Here is a 20823-nt window from a genome sequence, read left to right on the forward strand (position 1 = left end):
ATATGTACTCATACACCTATACATCCTGTTACACAATGCCACTCATCCATAGAGTTACTCACACACATAGTCACTCATGCTAATAAAGAATCAAACATACATTTACTTGCATATACAGTTATACACACACCACCACACTTACTTCTACGGAAACTTACACATACTTAGTCTTTTAAACAATCACTTATAGAAACACATACTTATTCATACAGGAACTCTTTCAATCTCTCACTCTCACATATACTCACATATATACACCAATAGTCACATATACTAGTTTAAAACATATGTAGTTACTCATAAAGACACAATTGAGACAGTCATTCACTCACTAACACACCCATACACACACTCATCCACCCATACAGTCCTGCACACATGCTGTGTTCAACACATACAAACAGTGAGTCACTCATTCATGCACCTATGCATTACGTAATACCCCCACCGAACCATGCAGACACTCAGACTGATACTCAAAAAACCAACTAATAACCTATATAGACACCCATGTAGCTACTCACCAACCCATGCAGCCACTTATACACAAAGTGAGAGACTGATACAGATATTTACATATTTAAACATTACTCACTAAGCCATGTATTCACTATGATACACTTAATCGGTCAGTTACACAATCAATTTTTCAAAAACAAATCATCCATTTAGAAACTTATATACCCATTTATTCTTCCATCGACCTTGAGTTATACATATATAAAACATATTTAATTTTCAGAAAAACACACATTCACTGGATGATGTCATCAGTGATGTCATCAGTGATGTCATTTGAGATGTCATCAGTGATGTCATGAGTGATGTCACTGACCATGTCATGAGTGATGTAATATGTGACGTCATCAGCAGTGCATTGTGGGCGCGCGAGTTATAGTTAGCTGAACTAACTATAACGGGGGAATTTCAATGGTTTTGTACAAGTGAAAAGTCCAGCTAACTATAACACCCCTGAAACCTATGGTTTTTTCTGTGAATACATATATAGTCAAACTGCTAAAAAATCCTTCACTTCTTTCCTAAACTTGAATGTTATCTTCAACAGTTGGTTGACAAATCATTAACTTTCCATTTGAATAATTAAATGATTTAATAACAAAACTACACTAAAAACATTTGCCCACCTCAATGCAAAAAATTAATACATGTATTGACTATGGTAAATTGTGTTTTGTGTGCAACGAGAAGTCAAAGATATCAATTATCTGGTTGTGTTTCACCTTAACCTGATGCTCCAATTCCAACACCTTTTTTAATCAGACAAGCACAAAATTAAGGCATATAAGCTTTAATTAAAACACAATCTATAATTATTTATACAATGATTAAGGAAAACGCAGCAGGGAACGCAAAAAATTGAGAATTACAACAGATTTAACATAAAAAAAGAATATATATGGCACTATTACCTGAATGAGTGGATCCTTGGTGTGAAGGTCTTCAGTCAGTTGTTTTATAACCTGCTCTTGGTTCTTTAGTTTCTGGTTGATTTCACTCAATAGAGTATTATAATGCTCTGCAGTTGCATTTTCTTTTTCCATCATTTCACCATGCAACTTCTCGAGCTGATTACGAAGATCCTATAAACAGGAAACAACTAACATAGTTAGTACACGACTGACAACAAACTAGCCTATGATGCTGTGTTCCCAATGAATTAATCAATTTTAAACTCAAGGATGTAGGAGACATGGCCAGCCTAAGAAGCTGCAGACAATGGCGAACATGAAGGTCAGAAACCTGCAACAGAGAATGAGCAACAGTATGAACAATAGGAGTAGTAATAGGGGGACAAGGAAGGGAAAGGAGTAAATAGCAAAGACTGAAAATGTGCTGTCTAGATCTGATTCCGAGAATCCCAAGACTAAAGTAGGTGTATATTTCTGATTTGGTGTAATTCCGTTCAGTAGTTGCGGAGTTCTTAACAGAAATTCAAATTTGTACATTTGGGGACGCAATAGCTCTGCGAACCCTCCTGATCTCGTGCGGAGATCTGACTGGCTGCCAACACTTCAAATCAGCTAAGTGTTGGTGGCCATCTTGGGACATGGCTTGAGTGGAATTCCACAAAAAAATGTTTTAAAAAAAGAGAAGGGGGGTGTGTAGGAATACCCTGACCCCCTAGGCCCCTTGGGGGCTGTCCCAGAGGGACCCTGCCAGGGCAAACATTCTTGTAAATTCAGTGGAAGCCGTGCATCGAATAAAACCAAACAAACAAAAAAAGAAGCATCAGTTACTAATAAGCACCTGGGTGGGCCAGGTGACAGGTGCCAGTTGCATCGGGAAATTAAAAGGGGGGGGGGGGGGGTGCAAGCCCCCACCTCATGGGGCTAATGTGAAAATATAGGGGCCCCACTCGGACCCCCCTCCCCCGAGCCCCAGGGACCATCACTGGGGCCACATAAAAAAAACATTGGGGGGGCCGCATGGACACCCTCGGGCTAAATTAAATGTAATGGGGGGACCTCGCTGACTGCCCTTGTCCCCACCAGGGACCACCACCTTCCCGGGGGAAAAGTAACATTAAAAGTTCTGCCATGGGGACCGCCACAGGGGCTTGCCCTACTGAGTAAAAGGAGGGGGGGCCACATGACCTCCCTCCTGAAGCCATAGATGACACTGGGGTCCGAAACCCTTCAGGGCCAGCTTCTGCTATGTCCTTGGGTGCCCTTTACCCTGGGTGCTGTGGCTTGGTGGGAGGTTTAACCACTCCCTAGGGGCACCCAGGACAATTGGCCAGGTCATGGGGGATGGGGTCCCCGGGGCCAAAATCGGCCCGGGAGGGGGGCCACGCTCCACTAACATATATATTTTTTTAAAAGGTTAGCCCTGGAGGAACACATTGGAGGCACCACTACCTTTCTCAACCACTCTGCAAAGGTGCCTCCTGGTGCACAACTTGTTGGGGGATTGTTAGACCTGGCACCTTGGCGTGAGTCTCCCTTCCACTTTTTTGTCGCTGTGCCTCATGTGTTTTGCTGGTGTTAGCTGCTCAGAGCACTGTGCCACTGCCAACCAGTGCCACAGTGCAAGTGCTCCCTATTTAAAATGTATATGTGGGTTGGATTCCATGATTGGCTTATTTGGTTTACTGTCAGACCCCAGTAAAGTGCACCAGGAGGGCCCAGGGCTTGTAAATACAAATGCTGCTGGTGGGCTTGCAGCACTGGTTGTGCCACCCACAGAAGCGGCCTGGTAAAATGTATCTAAGGTCTGCCATTGCAGAACCTGCGTGCAGTCTGGTACTGTCATGCTGATTGGGTAAGTGCACACACTTGCCAGTCCCTAAACCTTCCCTTAACTTCATATCAGTCACCCCTATGGTAGGCCCAAGGGCAGGGTGCATTGTAAGCATAAGGTAGGACAAGCCCTGATGTGTGTGGCATGTCCTAATAGTGAATTACAGCCATTTTCGTTTTTCACTATTGTAAGACTACCTGTTCTCCACAGGCCAGAATGGGCTGTTAGAATTGTTACATCCTATGATCCTAACAACCCAGGGAACATGGTAGAATTTCAAGTTTAGTATGCCTGAACTCAGAATAATAAAATACATCTTTTAGTAAAGTTTATTTTAATATTCTGTGTTTGCAAATACCACTTTTAGAAAGTTGGTATTTGCTTGCTTGACCATTTCAGCCCGCCTCTGCTATGATGTGTATCTGCCTGTCTGGTTGTGTGAGTGACAGGGCTGGGGAAACCCAGAGGGGCAGGGCTAGGTAACCTGGTGGTGAATAGGATGATTGGCAGTCAGATGGGTGGGAGGAGTACACCTGGGCTCTGAATAGGGTTGTGCTCTGCTACCACAATGCTGGCTCCACCTCCTACGGAGCGGCTGATGTCTCTGCCCTGCACCCTGAATAGAAAGGCAGAGTCATGTCAACAGAGTGCTCAAGAATTGGTTTGGACTGGGCAAAGGCCCCTCAACCCCAGAGGAACAAAGGAATTAGGGGTATAAGTATTTGGACCCTGCTCCCAAGAAATTAGATCCTGCTGAAACAAGAAGAACCTCTGCCAGAGGAGAAGGAACTGGGAAAGCTGTAGGAGGAGTAACTGTCCCTGACCTGGGGGATTGGCCTGCAGTGGTTGCCTTGCTGCTGAAGGAGAGGAGAAAGACTACTAAAGACTTTGCTTCAACTTGTGCTTTAAAAAGATCTCCAAGGGCTTGAACTGAGCTTGCCCCCTGAACGAAGTCCCAGGACCAGTGGACTTCACCCCCAGCTCCCCAGAGTCTTTTGGAAGTGCCTGCTGCTGTTGTTGGGCCTTCTGAAGGACTGCGTGTCGCAACGAGCTGGAAGCGCGAGGCAAGGAAGAGAAGCGTGCCGCCGTCGGAGCTGTTGCCGTCGCATCTCGCAGAGAGTGTCGCCGCTGCAGCATCGCATCGAGCGGAAGCGTCAATTTCATTCAGGAAGTGTCTTGCAACGCCGAAGAAGCGTGTCGCCATCGCAGCCATCGTAGTTGTCGCATTGCTCCGCATCGAGAGAAGAGTCTCGCATCGAGGAGGAAGCGTGTTGCCATCGCAGCCATCGTAGTTGTCGCATTGCACCGCATCCAGAAAAGCGCCTCGCATCCACAGAGAAGCGTGCCGCCGTCGGAGCCGCTGTCGTCGCATCTCACAGAGGGGGTGTCGCCGCTGCAGCATCGCATCGAGCGGAAGCGTCTCGCAACGTCGGAGAAGAGTGCCGCTGCCAAGGCCGCTGTCGTCGCATCTCGTCAAGGGTGACGCCGCTGTAGCTGACGCATCGAGTCGAGCCTTCTCGCAACATCGGAGAAGCGTAACGCATCTGGAAGATCCCTTCTTGATTTCTTTTGCACCAAGAACTTCAACGCATCTGCACTGCTGCAACACTTTCGTTGCCCTGTGTGTCGCATCTAAGGTACATTGACTTAAAGTGTCGCATTTAAGAACTTAAGAGAAACTAAGCAATCTTCTACCAACTAAGCAACCGTATTGTGTATTTTTAATCGTTTAATGGTCTTGTGATAATCCTATATAAAGAATCCTTATTTTTAATATAAATACCTGTGTGGTGTCCATTTGTAGTGTTGTCACTTGGTTACTGTATGTGTTCACAAATGCTTAACCTATAACGCTCTGAGATAAGCCTTGTCTGCTCGCGCCAAGCTACCTAGAGGGTGAGCAGGGGTTGTTTTAGTAGTGTAACCCCTTTCCCTGACTAGAGGAAAGGTTCCCTGCTTGTCACAAGTACCTACCTGTGCCAACCAGAGAATCCGGATTCTAACAGGGATGAAGTTCTCTTGGCTGCTGAGGGTCCTTGGGGGACCAACAACCCCTCCTGCCACCTACAGTAAATCCCACACTGCAGTATTGCTGAGAGGTAATCCAAGGCTCCGCCCCCTTTCTCCTCCACCACTCTGCAAACAAGCCTCCTGGCGCGTTAGTGGATGAAGTCCCCTAAGAGGCTGGGGGTCCTTGGGGGCCAACACCCCTCCTGTTACCCTCTAATAAGTCCCACACAGCAGTATTGCTGAGAGATCATCGGAGGCCCACCCCCTTCCTTCATCATTCTGCAAACGTGACTCTTGCCGCACTAGTTATTGGGGGATGAAGTCCCTTTGGATGCTGAAGGTCTTTAGGGGACAAGAAGCCTTCCTGTTACCAGCAGTAAATCCCACACAGCAGGATTGCTGAGGGATGGTCTGAGGCCCGCCCCCTTTCTGCATTACTCAGCAAACACGCCTAGCAGATAAAAAAAACAGATATTCACTTAAAAAAACCAAAAGGTTACAGGGACGTTATAGTTAGGAAATAGAATTTAAAATAACTTAGAAATATGTGAGGCCATAAGCAGTGTTTAGCCAGCATGTAAGCTATAGTTGGCACAGGTAACTATAACTGCTGATTTGCACTGGCTTTGTACAAGTGAAATCTGAACCTAAGTATAACTCCCCTGTAACCTTTGCTTTTTTCAGTGAAAAAATTATTATATATATATATAGATATATATATATATACACACACACACACACACACACACACACACACATTACCTACTGGCGGTCGCCAGTAGGTAGTTATAGTTAGGACCCTGTTTCCATAGGAAAACCGCAACATTCTATTTGGAATAACTTTGGCGCCGGTCGACGAATCCTCGCGAAATTTTCAAAACTAATGAGGCGCTACGCTCCGCTCCTACCCTGAAAGTCTCGGGGGGATTCGTCAAGCGGGGGCTGAGATAAAAGGGGGGTCCCAAAACGCGTTTTTCCCATGCATTTTTCCATAGGACCTTTAGACACAGCTACAGCCCGAACGGCTGAACAGAGTTCCTTCAAATTTGGCAGAGAGGTAGTCTACAGGTCAAGGAAGTGCCTTTTGTAGGTTTGGTGTAAATCTGTTCAGTAGATTCTGAGAAAATAGCCTTTAAATCAATATATATATCTGAGCCAGCTTACGGTGCGCTTACGGTGCGCTTACCATACGCGCACGCCGCCGTGCGCGTGCGCGATTCTGATTGGCTGTTAGATCTTAGTAAACATTCGAATCGGTCGAAACCAGGAAGCGGCGGCCGCCATTTTCTCTCTCGCAGTCTGAGAGGGGGTTAAAAAACAAAGGCCAAAAACATATAAAGGGGCTGTTTAGACAGCTCCTAAGCACCTAGCCATCTTGAGGGAGTCCTCAAAGATCCCCCAAGCCCAAAAACGGAATTTTTAATTTTTTCGATAATTTCGCCGATTACGCTTACCGTACGCGTACGGTAAAAATTAATTAAAAAAAAAAAAATCCACACTCTCCCCACCCCATGTGCAAAAGGTGCCCGAAGTGCACCATTTGTGCATGGCATATAACAGATATGAAAAATTAAAATATTACCTTTCACAACGAAGCGCATCATATGTCCTCCATGTGCGCACGGTGCGCGAAGCGCATCGTGCGTACATGGCCCATCCAGCGTAACGTGGGCACGCGGTGCGCGCACGGAACGAACTGCGTTAAGTGGGCGCGCACGCCACTAATGGCGTAAAGTAACTTAGCATTTAAAAAAACGTACAAATTCACTGAAAAAACCATAGGTTTCACACACGTTATAGTTAGGAATTAGCATTTAAAAAACCTTGCAAATTCAGTGAAAAAACCATAGGTTTCACACATGTTATAGTTAGCTGGAAATTTTACTGATAAAAAACCAATGAAATTCCCCCGTTATAGTTAGTGCAGGTAACTATAACTCACGCGACCGCAATCTTCTGCTGATGCTAATACTGTATTTAGACACTTATTTGCCCATGTCTTCTTCCATTCAATTTTAGCTATACATATATTACAAATATTTTTTTTTAATAAAGACACATATGTCATCAGCAGAGGATTGCGGTCGCGTGAGTTATAGTTGCCTGCACTAACTATAACGGGGGAATTTCATTGGTTTTTTATCAGTAAAATTTCCAGCTAACTATAACATGTGTGAAACCTATGGTTTTTTCACTGAATATATATATGCATGTGTATGTGTGTACCATAATGTGCGGACAAATCATACCCATCACCAACTTCGATATTATAAGGTGGAGGCAAACTCAGATTTGAATCGCCTAAATAATGATGTAGCCTTTGAGGAAGGCTTCACAGCTAAGGAAGTGTTTTGTCTGAATCAGATTGCATGGGAACAGGCTTCCCTGGAGCGGAGTCAAGGGATGATCTTGGGTAGACCCGACAGCCTTGGTGCGGAAGTCCCCCAGACTTTTTGCCTGGATGTGAGAATTTGAGGGTGCCATTCTCATACCCAGTGTTGACATTTCGGTTTCAGGTGGCCAACTATGTCTGCGAGACCATCCTCAGGACTCAGCATCGAAAAAGCAATCAAATTCTCAACTACTGGGAAAACCATTTGATCAGACCGGAGAATGTGTCCAGAGGTTTCTCTATGGAGCGTTAAAGAAATTAACCCATATGTAAGGTGCACATCATGTATTAGAGGTGTCATCCGTTGTTGAACCGAATTGTGTTGGGAGCAAGTACCTACAGGATTGATTGCCTTTTCAATGTTGAGTTCCAAAGATGGTCTCACGTACCTAGTTGGCCAACTGAAACCAAAACGTCAGCAAATCATCCTCCTTAACATTAATAGTCACACTTTGTGTTATGTTCAGTTCCATCTGGATTTTTGGAATGATTTGTAAATTAATTTGATGGGACACTCAATTGTGCTAAATTGATTTTGTTAAGAGGATTGATTACGCTTCCATAGATCCCTATACTGTATGGATACTGTTAAGCGTAAAGGATTATATAGTGGCACAAGTGTCAACATCTAAACTTGGTTAGGTAATGCTTGGAATTTTGGTATATGTACTAATGACATGTACAACTTAATTAACAATATAGAGACTAAGCTAAAACATAGTATACGTGCTTTTACTTCAATACATCTGTGTTGTCATTTAGGAGTCATTATTTGGAGATAATGAATATGATCACTTTTTGTGACCAGCTAAAAGATTAAGCTTTTTGAGAAAAGATTCCACAGGGAATACTATTAACTAGTATACCCAGTTCCTTGGGGAAGATTGGGTTGCCCTATTGTCTTATATAACAAAAAGACATGCAGTAAAAGTAAGGGCGTCTACCTTCTGCAGTGCCACAGATGGGCAGGGAAATTCAAACGCAGCGGTACCAGTTGAGAAATTAGCACCGCAATCGGAGATCAGGAGTGAGAACAATTGACACATTGACACTCTCCCAACTTTTCTTTCGACAGAAAATGACTGGATGGTGTTGAGTCCTGGTTCAACTATTTATGCTTCTTCATCAACTTGGATTTAGACTTGCCGGATTACTTTGACCACGGCCTAAATAGTGGTAATCTGCTCCCTAAACTTGGAGTGAGAGAAAGACTTAAGTGAGATCAGTGACTTATTTGGGTGTTCGGGAACAAACAGCTTGCTTCAAGGTCCTGTACTGCCTTGCGATGCATGAGAGCACAATCTTTGTACGACTTGAAATCATGCCCTGAGGCCAAAGACCAGAGGCATACCTTGTGCAGGTTCTTCATTTATACCTGTTTACGATAGTCATGGTATGGTTCGAACCATGTAGTCTTCAGTGGGGAAATAACTCCCTTACACGCTGGAAAAGAATTTGAGGGAATTTGCCAATAGACGAAAAGGTAGTGGAGCTCTTAATCCGCATATGAAGGTGCTGAAAGACAGAGGAGTGACCCTTTTATGCAGCTCAGCTCCATCTCTTCCAGGGAGGAAGGCAGGCAATGCAGAGCCAAATGGCACCACGCAGCAGGGAATGGGAGCACTGATGTGAATAACTTCCAGATCCATTCTAGCACTTAATGGTGAGGAGTCTGCGGTTAGAAGCATGCATCAGATTTTGATAGGCAGTCAGCATCCCTATAAATGAATGCTACATACTGAACCACTGCCCCTATTTAATCGACTAACTACTCAATTGACCACTAAAATGGATTGATAGACATAAAACTGAAAAACACATCGATTTCTTTCCTTAACTTGATTATTATTATATACAGCTGTTGGTTGATCAACCATGACCTATCCATGCAAATAATTAAATTGATTTAATAAAAACAAAATCCCATTGCTAATTTATTTTAGCCAATTCTAATGCAAAATAATAATACTTTATTTTTCCTTCAGGGTAAATTTATTGACTTTGGTAAATTGCGTTTTGTGTATGCCCAGAAGTCAAAGGTATCAAATGATTTAGGTTTGTGTGACCTTAACCTGAGCCTCCAATTCCAACAAGCACATGAAATCGGGCATTTAAACTTTAATTGAAACAGAATCTACAACTATTTTTCAAGCAATCAAACATTAAGAAAAGCCCTGCTGGGAAAGCAAAAAAGTAAGAATTACAACCAATTTTAAATTAAACAAGAGATATGGCACTATTACCTGAAGGAGGGGATCCTTTTTGTGGAGGTCCTCTGTTAGCTGCTTTATAACTTGCTCTTGGAGCTTTAGTTCCTGGTTGGTTTCACTCAATAGAGCATTGTAGTGCTGTTCAGCTGCATTTTCATTTTCCAGCATTTCACCATGCAACTTCTCAAGCTGATTGCGAAGATCCTATGAATAGCAAAGAACTAGCATACTTAGTATATGGCTGACAACAATCCAGATTATGATTCTACACTCGAAATGAATCAGTCACTTTTAGCTGAAGGGTGCAGGAGACCTGGTCACCCTAAGACACTGTGCAACAATATGCATAGCAGGAGTAGCCATGGGGGGGCAAGGTAGAGAAAGAAAGAAATAGGAAAGATGGAACATGTGCTGTCAAAATATGATTCAGAGAATTCCAAGACTAAAGGCATTTTTCATCCTACACCATGGGTACAGAAAGAAGAACATAGCTGGAAGATGGAGACATGGTCCTCATGTCAAGTCACTACCATTTAAAGAGGGGTACTACATGGGGACCCAAAACAGCTGTTTAAGAAAGAACTATGCTCACTGATCAGGGAAGGAGACATTTAACCCATTTTCTTTCACTTCTCTTTGGGTTCTTTGATGAACCTGGAGAATTAAGATTTTTGAAAGATGCTATATTATAAGTAATTAGTAATGGAGCAGGAGAACAGTAAGCAAGAAGGAATTGGCTGATGTTTGATCCACCTTTCTTAGAAGTGGATTGACATTTTTAAAAGACCAAACGTTTTCAGATTTCACAATGTTCAAGAGCATGGCTCTCATAGACAGTTCCTGTCTCATTTCTGTGCTACAGGGAAATCTGAGAGAGAACTTTCTTATTAAATTATGCAATTTTACCATACCGCAAAGTGTAGAATCCATATAACTCTTATGGAGAGTGTAATGCTTAAGGGCTCTGAAAACTATGACTGTTGGCGGGAAGCATTAATTATTAATTAGTTCAATATCATGTGTAATATTGCGTTGGTCCTTTACTGTTATTGAGTATGGTTCAAGGAAATATTTTATGCTTTGAATCGGGCAGCAGCATTAAAAGCTTAATTGTGGCTCATACAAGCAAATGTGGACTGAGATTTTGGCCACTGGAGAGACATTGTTGAGAACTTTCAAGGGCTCAGTGTTAAAAGCATAGAGGAAGAACTTAACTGTGCAAAACTGTTGCATGTTTAAGTGGTGTCAACATGTCAAAGTGTTTGGATGTAGTGAAATTAAAAATCTGTAATGTCTCCTTCACATTCGTCCCAGTCTGGTCAAAGAGCAAATATGCAATGAAGGTATACAGTAATATGAACAGGTAACCTTCTTCAAAAAGCTGCACTGGAGTTGGTCAGGTGGTGCTGTTGAGAGCAGGTAACATGGAGTGGTAGCATGAGCAAACTCAAAGGTGTAAATGAAATTATCTGTAAACAATCAGGGGAAAACTTCCACACTTGCCATTGAAATACAGTCAGTGTAAATCCAATTCATATCATGTCCAGATATTTGCCTAAAACCCATGATGACTAGGAGGCTTGTTTGTCCGCGAAATGTTCATTAATTACATTTTGACATACTGATAAAAATCACCCATGAGTCAATTCCATTGGGACTCGGTGTGGAAAACTAAAGAAGGTTTTTAATACATTTTACTACACAATGTAGCCTATACATACAACAGTAGTACAGAATCTATAAGCACAGCAATGCATTTTAGGTCATAAGCAATACTAAATCATTATCCATGACTAGTAACAGCTTAAAAGTTTCCAAAATACGACTTCATTTTGAATAATAGAATCTCTCCATTCCTGTGACCCAATTCCAATCAATAATAAGATTCACCCCTCCTCCTCATTATTCATACTATAACAGAAGAAAACCTGGTGGTCAATCATTGTGATACACTAGCAACAGATTAATTGATCATACAATTCAAGCAACTGACCCAATATATTTGTTTAAAAATAATGTATTTCTTTCACTTTATATTACTCAATCTGTTGGGCCAGCTGACTCCAATATTCTAACTTCACATACTTGGTGGATTTTAATTATTTGCAAGGAGCCTCACACTGTGGGAGCCTCACACTGTGGAAGCCTCACACTGTGTTTTTAAATTAAAGGACTGTGGAAGTTTCCAGACACGTCAAATCAGGCAAGTGATTGACTATGTTTAGAATTATATTCTTTTCCCATTATACCCCAGACCCAGCTGCAATCCTTAGAAGATAATAATCCTAAAATGTTTCCCCCTCAGAGAAGTCAAGTTCTCCAAGTGGCTGAACAGGATAAGACTTTATACATTACACAGTATAACCAGGCACAGCTTGAATCCCAAGAAGAATGTCATCCTATTTTGCCACTCTAACATCTATCCTCAGATAGTAATTTAAACATTATACATCAAACTGGAGTGCAGGATGATTTCAACATTCTTTGTTGCATTAAACTGTGCTGATAATTAATATTGCTCTTGGCAATGTCATCTAGAATACTAGCCCAAAAGAGATTCAGTAAAGTAGCCCCCAATTCCTCTGCTAAGTTTATTCAGCACTTAACAAAGGGGTATAGAATAGTTAAATGGAAGACTTTGCATGTACTGGTTTAGTTATGTCCCTCACTTTTGCTGAGAAACTTGTTTGGCAGTAACGATAAAGAAGGATTCTTATCCCCAAATAAGAAATGCTATTTCTTCAGTAGTTGTTAAAGTAAGATAGCTTCATAGTGCTGCGTCAGTTAACCTATATAATTTCTTCACTTCTTTGAATGCCACAAAACGCTCTTTAACTTTTAAAATGATCTAGCATGCGTATATTATTTCACGTCCAGTTGACCCCAATACAACTCTTTTCCATTATCCATTCAATATTTATACCCATACTCCATGTCAAGGATGAGGGAGGCATTATTATAATATTTGCTTTCTACAAACTTCTGAAGACACTCATAGTAAAAGGTAGCGTGTCCTGCTTAACCCTTTAGCTTGCTCACCGCACCAGGCCCTAATGGGGGGCAACAGTGGTTGCTGCCATTTCCAAAGCCTGACAAGTGTCTCCGCAAAGCTGAAGAAATGTGGCATTAGGAATCCATCAAGAGAGTGGTGTCTTTATTGGTTGCTTAAGAAGCCAACTCTGCATGTCCCTGCCTTGTTTAAACTCTGCTCTAAAACAGCTTTCATAAGGCAGAGAGGGTATGGCGGGTCCTTTCTAACAGTCCTGACAGCCACCTCAACTAAGAGGAGAGTTCTCATCAGCGGCAAAGGCTAATACGTAAAATGGATGCTGGGATCCCACAACGATCCAATCAGACAGCCGCTGAAGAAACTGGGGGATGGACAACCTTCCCTTGAGACTTATATAAAGGCCAACCAGAGAAGATCAGGAGGAAGAGCTAACCAGTTTTTTGTCTCTTCCTCAGGAAAGCCCATTATAGGATCACATCCTGAGAGGGAATGCGCGTGTCCATTGCTCAAAGCTTCAGAAGAAAATGTAGGTGTTGCAAAAAACCTGGATTGGACAAGAAATTAGTAAAGAGATGGAAAGATGCGGGGATGGATGCAGGATCAAAAAGTTGAGCACACCGGATAACTGTCTCTTCTTCAGGTGTTTCCTGGGATTCCCCAATTTAAGCCAGAGGACCGTCTAAGGTGCCAGGTTAAACAGTATCATAAATAAGCAGGTAGAACCAAGTGCTTCCTCATAAGGGACTGTCAGAGACTTACAGAATAGCATGACCATGATGTTAATATCTACACAAACATGTTAAAAAACAGGTGCAAATTCCTTATATTGTGAATCTTCCACAGGCGTCAGACTGGATTCAGGAACTTTTAAAGCCTTACTCCTACAAGCTGGTTCGCTAATTTAGCATTGTGTGGCTCAGCACCAACTCAGTTTCACTTCAGAAGTGATAAGAGGAGCCACATATTAAGCGTCACCCATGCGTGGGGACATCAGCAGCTTTCTTTAACGGTCTATGTGCTCAAACTAATCAATAGATTGGCATGACCAGTGAGCGTATCCTTATATTGATAGCTTTTTTAGGAGGAAAAAAAGAGCCCAGTTCACAAAAAGGAGAGGTGAGAGGCTCTTTGAGGAATCTACGAGTAGAGTACCCACCAGAAAGATTTTTACCATAGGTAAGTAACTTGTTCTTCTGATGGATAGTTTCAACTGCACATTCCTCATCATATGACTAGACATCTCTCAAGGTGGGTGATCAGTGAACTAGCTCTGACCAAATAGTCCTTCAGGACCGAGGGGGCAAAAAGTCCCTCTTGACGGACCTGTCAAGGCAGGTCACTGACCGCAGCATACCTCAACAATCCCATCTGCTTTTACAAACCTTCCAGGTACGTCCACTCTCCTGGACTACAACTTGCACAAATCCCACACACATGGAAAACCAGATTCAGCAGTCAAGCCTTATCCTACATCACTCCTAAAGCATGAAACGAGCTGCTGCTACCCACAAGAACCTTCTCCTCACTTCTTCAATGCCACAAGAAGTTGAAGACATGGCTTTTCGAATAGTAACACCAGTTCCTAAGTGTGGTTAGCTCAGTTCCAGGATACCCTCCCAGGTGAGAGAGAGTTCTACAAATCTACAAACCATAACAGACAACTGTGTAGCAGCTGAAAAGAGGTGCACATCAAAAAAGTAAGAAATAAGTTCAAGTCCCACAAAGTGTTTTGGAGGAAATAAATGTTGCAAACCTTTAAAAAAATCTAATCGAAACTGGTGATTTAACTAAAGGGGCATTGCAGCGCTGGCCAAACGAAGAGCTACACTGATGATAAAGCATGCTACCTCTAGGGGTGGGAACGGGCTCTTGCTTCAATATTTTCAATATCACGTCAAACCCGACACTCATTAGGGTACACAAATGGTGTTAACTTTAATACTTTTTAAAAGAAACAGCACATTCTTCTTTTCTGACAGGCCCCAAGACCCCACCCCGCCCTTCTTGTTGCAGTACCACATGGTGGCGGTGTTGTCCGTGAGCATCTCCACTAGCCACCCATTGATGGTGGCAAGGAAGGCCGTCAAAATCAAGCAAATCATTCTCAAGTCCAACAAACTGATGTGGAGTCGGACCATCGTCAGAGGCCATAGACCTCTGATCATCACCCAACCCACAAGTGATGCATCCGTCATCATTGTCAAAATTGGGTGGGACAGGGAGAGGAATCAGCCACAGACCCAATCGCGGTCAGTAGCCACCACTGCAGATCATTTGCAATCTCCTCCAAAATATAGAAAAAACGAATAGATTTTCTTGTGCTGTGCCGACTAGAATTTCAAGTTCAACTGCAGAGCTCACATGAGCCATCTGATATGTTTAGCCAGCAGGATGCAGAAGACCAACAATCTCAGTAGACTCAGACTCATTCTCACTGAGACCCAGGACAGAGGTTTAAACATTGGGATCATAAACCAATCTTCCTGGATTCTCCTCTCCGCATTTGGACCAGTTAAGGACTGAGAATGCTACTCTTCGCCAAGCAATCCACTCCTGGTCTTACACTGTGACAGACCAGGAACCAGGAAATTAGATCGAAGACATAAGATCACACTGTGTTGCTAATAGGTATAAATGTATTAAATGGCACGAGTGGGTGGAACAGGATATTTGTTTGGTAGAGAGGTTAGGGGAAGATTATGGGAATCTTTATATCTATATCTATACTTATACCTACACCTATAATGATCTACAGATTGATAGATATTAAAGCAGGGTTCTGACGTTACTCATTTATTGGATGAGTTGCTAAATGATTATGAGGTCAAGAAGTCTGTTTTGTCTAGACAATTAAAATGTCATGTATCTATCTACAGGTACAATCCTGTAACTAAACAGAAGAGGCTGCATATAATATAACTACTGTACCCTTCAAATGCAGAGGCCAGGGAGTCAATCTCTGTGGTTCAACTGCTATCATGTTTGCCCAGCAACAGCACAGTAAAAGGTCTAGTAGGTGACTTTGATTGCTTATGAATATCTGCAGCAATGTCAATAGAATCTAGGCATCCAGTCTCAGCAGGTCAATTGTAGCCATTGTGGAAGCAGTGGACAAAGCCAGCATTGGCTGTCTGTGAACTCTTCCTTTCATAAAGGAAAGTTCTCCATGCTGCCAGAGAACTCTCCTTTAAGTAGATGCAATGTCTATTTGCTAGTGGCCGAGAAAGACAGTCATGTAGTAGAGGAAACTTCCCTGAATAATGTCACAAGATGGAGGAACTCCACATACAACCTCCACCCTAGCCTCCATCTTTTGGACTTTGAGCCTTAATAGGTGCACAAATATTAGTTACACTTCCTCCTTGTTACATTCACCAATGAATATTAACAGCGGATATCTAATGCTGGGTGCACATCATTTTACTGAGTAAGATGCTTATAAATCAAAGTCACAAAACATATTGGGAAATTCTTGAACTGAAAGAGGTGGACTGAATGCATTTGTAAATTCCATATTATCATATGCTGCCTGTGAGCAGGAATTTTTGATTAATAACTTAAAGCGTAGAATGTGCTACCTATCTTTCAATACAAAAGGTTTGTTATTTTAGAAGTATAATAAAATTGTGTGCATAGTCAAAATTGACCAGATCACCTGAATAGGTCTACAACCTGACTGTTTATAAGGAATATGAAAAACAATGAATTTAATGTTTACAAAATTGGGTATATTCGCAGCTTTACATGCATGTTGTTACTAATGTGTAAAACACACACATTCTACTACTATGATAAACTAAAGGATTTTCAAATAAAAAAATAGGGAGAAATTGGGATTTTGGTGATATAAAAAAATGCCATGTAAAATATAATGTAAATAGTCTGGAACAGTAAACAGTGAATAACCTGTATAAACTTTGTAAATAGGTACATACATTAATTGTTTTGTCACCTCTGCTTTTCTGCATCTGAACCTCATCAAGATCTTTCTCCATTTGCACTTTTTCTTGATGCAGAGACTGAATTTCCAGATCTTTTCTTTTGATGATTGCCTGCAACTTGCGATTCTCCATCTCTTTTGCATGACAATCGTCCCTTAGCTCTCCAACAAGGGATTCTTTTTCCATTGAAATTGTTTGATCATTTTCCACACCCTAAAAAAATAAAACAGTTTGAATGAGCAAAATGTTATTTTGAAGACCCTGCATTAGGAGTGAGAAAGATACTTAGGAACGAGACTTTGAGCACAATAGTTACCCAAGCAGTGAGGTCTTCAAATCATCTACTTATGCTTTAATAATCAAAACGTAACTGTTGGCTAATAGATAACCATATAACATTAATGATAGTTGTATAAACTAGTACACCTTGTGATTGAAATAAAGATGTAGGTGAGGCTCTCACTGGTATTTGTTTTTAAAATGTGACTGATCTCATAGACTCGGCTCAATTCCTGTCTGGGCTATGCCAACATAAGTCCACACACAGACACAAGTACAGCCATCCCAAAAATATTTAAACATTTGCCTTTACAGACAAATATACAGTACAAAAATAACTGAACAACTTTAAAGCATAAAATACGTTTTTGCTTCTGCATCTAGAGATGTGAGGCCTGGGGCCCAAATCGAGGTTTCCTAATTTTCTCATATGAGTAAATTCTAATCTTGTTAAGTCATTGAGCTGGGCACCCTTCTATGAGATGGGCTGAGAGGAGTTTTCTCTTCAGAGTAATGGAGATCACAATGACAACCGAATATAGTAGAGTAGAATAGAGTTGAAAGTGAAATGATGGAAGTAGGAAAAACAATTTCATCATGATTTTGATACTCTCAATCACATTTGGTTGGGATCTTCAAAAAGTGAGTAAGGTCCTTCGCAAATGCCTCTTTCCAGCATTTGTGCCACTTTCTACATTAAACAGTTTCTTTGTTTTTGTCTACTCAGTCAATATCACACCTCCTTTCCCTCCTCAGTGACAAGGAAGTTGATGGCACCCTTCCCCAGGCAAAATAAACTTGAAGTCTTGGACAACTTGGAGATTCAAGAAACAATCTAGTGCCAGGAGCAGTCCCAATTCCTTGCCAGGATTAACCACGGTAAGTTGTGAAAGCTACTGCAGGTTTCCTTTCCAAATGAACAAGTTACTTACCTTGGGTAACGATGTATCTGTAAGAGACATATGTTAGTTGTAGATTACTTATCTTAGAATTTCCCCCAGGCGTTAGTCTGTATCCGGAAATGTTTTCTTCAGCAATACACCTGCGCCTTCGTAGATGGCGTTGGTCACCTTCGCATCCGTTGTCGACGTCGAGGTCACTGGGATGACATTGTGGTGCCTGCGTGCGGACGCCAGTAGCGCAGAGTCATGAAAGACACTGCCCAATGTGCGCCACAACTAGGGCCCTGTAAGGGAGTCCCTAACCCTAAAAATCAGTTTGCAGAGCGGGGAGGATGGGTGGTAGGTGGTAAGGAATCTACAACTAACATGCGCCTCTTATAGATACATTGTTACCGAAGGTAAGTAAGTTGTTCATCTGAAATAGACTGTTAGTTGTAGATTCCTACCTTGGAATAAATACCCTAGCAATACCATCCCCAGAGGAGGGGCTGCGAATCAAGTTCACACCAGACAGTCCTGGAGGACTGAACGAGCAAAATAGCAGTCCCTCCAGACTTGACTGTCCAGGCAATAGTGTCTGTTGAACGTGTGCAGAGACACCCATGTTGGCGCCTGGCAGATATCAAGGAGTGGGACTCTGTGTGCCAAAGCAGTGGATGCTGCCTTAGTACTAGTGGAGTGAGCACGCAACCCCACTGGAGGATCCTTCTTCGCTAAAGCGCAGCAGATTTTAATACAAAGGACAACCCATTGAGAGATGGTACGCTTTTGAACAGTCCGGCCTTTCTTGGCACCCACATAGCCAACAAAGAGTTGATCATCCACCCAGAATGCTTTGGTGCGGTCAAGGTAGAATGATAGCGCACGTTTAGGGTCCAGACGGTGGAGTCTCTCCTCCTCCTCAGAAGGGAGCGGAGGTGGGAAAAAGGTAAACAAGGTGATGGACTGTCCTACATGAAATGGTGTATCCACTTTAGTAAGGAACAAAGGCCTCGCTCTAAGCACCACTTTGTCCAGATGCAGAGTAGAAAAGGGGGTTTTAATGTAGAGCCTGAAGCTCACTTACCTCCTTCGAGCTGAGGTGATGGCAAAAAAGGAAGGCAGTCTTGAGAGTGAGAAGCCTGAGAGGACAGTTATGAAGAGGGTCGAAGGGAGCACACATAAGAAATGAGAGAACAAGACTCAAGTCCCACTGGGGCAATATGAAGGGAGATGGAGGAAACAGATGAGTAATACCCTTAAAGAATCTATTAACAAAAGGGGACTTGAACAAGGATGGCTGGTCCGGCAGCCTAAGAAAAGCAGAGTGAGCTGCAAGGTAACCTTTGAGAGTGCCCAGAGCCTAGCCCTGCTGGGCCAAAGAAAGTATATGCAAAAGGACCTCTGAAAGAGGGATAGAAAGGGGATCCCACAGCCTATAGTCAGAAAGATTCCCCTGATGGTGCGCCCACTGGAACTTCAGGTCCCACTGCAGAGCCTGCATATGCTACCTATCAGGATCCACCAGCAGGATGCAAGAGGCCATGAGGCCCAGCAGCCTCAGAGTCATTCTCACCGAAATCCAGAATAGAGGCTGACACAACGGTAACATAGCCTGAATAACCCGGACTCGCTGGATTGGGACTTAAAATTAAAATCCGACTAGAGGGTATCCAGGGGGTGAGCAGGCAAAGCACTTTGGCTGCATGCATCTAGCACTGCGCGGAAGCAGGCAGCAGTAGGTCGGTGCGGCTTGTGCATTCTAGGTGCGCACCTGCATTACAGGCTATCAAAATCACGAGGCCTTGATGTAAAAAAAATACAACCAAAATCTCGCAAAAGTCACTCAGGAATGATCCCTCATATGGCAAAGTCTCCAACCGTGATCTTGAACTCCTCTGGTGGGGGGATAAAATCTCTTACACCCCCCTTGACATCGCAATTGTCATGAGGTCAGGAAGGGAAAGGCACCAACATATCGTAATAAAAATTAAGAAAAGGCTCCAACTATCACAATCAGATATTATTATTACAAAAATAAGCAAGAGCTAATCAGTCAGTAATCTCACCGGTAGCCTGCATGTTCAAAAGATCTCCGAAAATCCCACAACAATTTGGCTTCTTAAAATACCCAAGTAGTATTTTTTTTCCTATGCCTCACAACTTGAATACCCTCCCAGAGCCCATACTACCAATAAAAAATATCAATCGTTCACCACAGATTTCTAGGACTAAACCAGTCCCTCCTGAAGACAGAATTGACCAAAGCCCAAAATCATAGCTGGGGGAAAGTAAAAAGACTGAGTGGGGCCAGTTAGTGATCAAGAACTTTTGTTGCTAATTCCAACATCACCAAATCAGTACCATCAAGTACCAAAACAAGCACATGTTGATTCGTCGACACAGATAAAAACCTTCCAAGCCGAGAGAAAGGCCTCTAAGCATATGTTAGCGTCCCTCGAAGTTACAGTTATGTGAACCAGTAGTCGGCTGAGCAGGTAATCAACTAAAAGACACGCCTGGGTGGGAGGGTAGGTTGGGGGTGAAGTTGGGGTAAAGTTAAGTACAAATGTTTGGGACAGCACATTTATGGTTTGTTAAGGCATACACAATAAGGATATTATGTAATACATAACTGTAATGGTACTGGGGGTATGATATTGCCCGGTAAGTCCTTGCTTCCGGGGAGACCACTGAGCGGAGAACATGTCCATACAGTATCCTGAAAACAGCAAGGGGGAAAGATATATTGATGTTCGACTGTATCACTTCATCAAAATTGTAATAAAATCTGGGTTTTGCAGTATGTCTTGCATTTATTCGGGTTAGAGCCATTGGC

General features: G+C 42.5%; 1 protein-coding gene across 1 annotated transcript in view; it reads right to left on the reverse strand.

Annotated features, from left to right (window-relative positions):
• CDK5RAP2 (CDK5 regulatory subunit associated protein 2) overlaps positions 1–20823 on the reverse strand; it is a 723544-nt gene that overhangs the window by 531136 nt on the left and 171585 nt on the right. Inside the window, exons 12-14 of the mRNA XM_085609970.1 lie at positions 16819–17037; positions 9907–10077; positions 1431–1601 (exon numbers count right to left, since the gene is read on the reverse strand). Of these exons, the coding sequence (XP_085466096.1) occupies positions 1431–1601; positions 9907–10077; positions 16819–17037 (561 nt within the window). The remainder of the gene's footprint in view (positions 1–1430; positions 1602–9906; positions 10078–16818; positions 17038–20823) is intronic.

Source organism: Triturus cristatus, chromosome 1_2, assembly GCF_964204655.1.
Source record: "Triturus cristatus chromosome 1_2, aTriCri1.1, whole genome shotgun sequence".
Taxonomy (NCBI): Eukaryota; Metazoa; Chordata; class Amphibia; order Caudata; family Salamandridae; genus Triturus; species Triturus cristatus.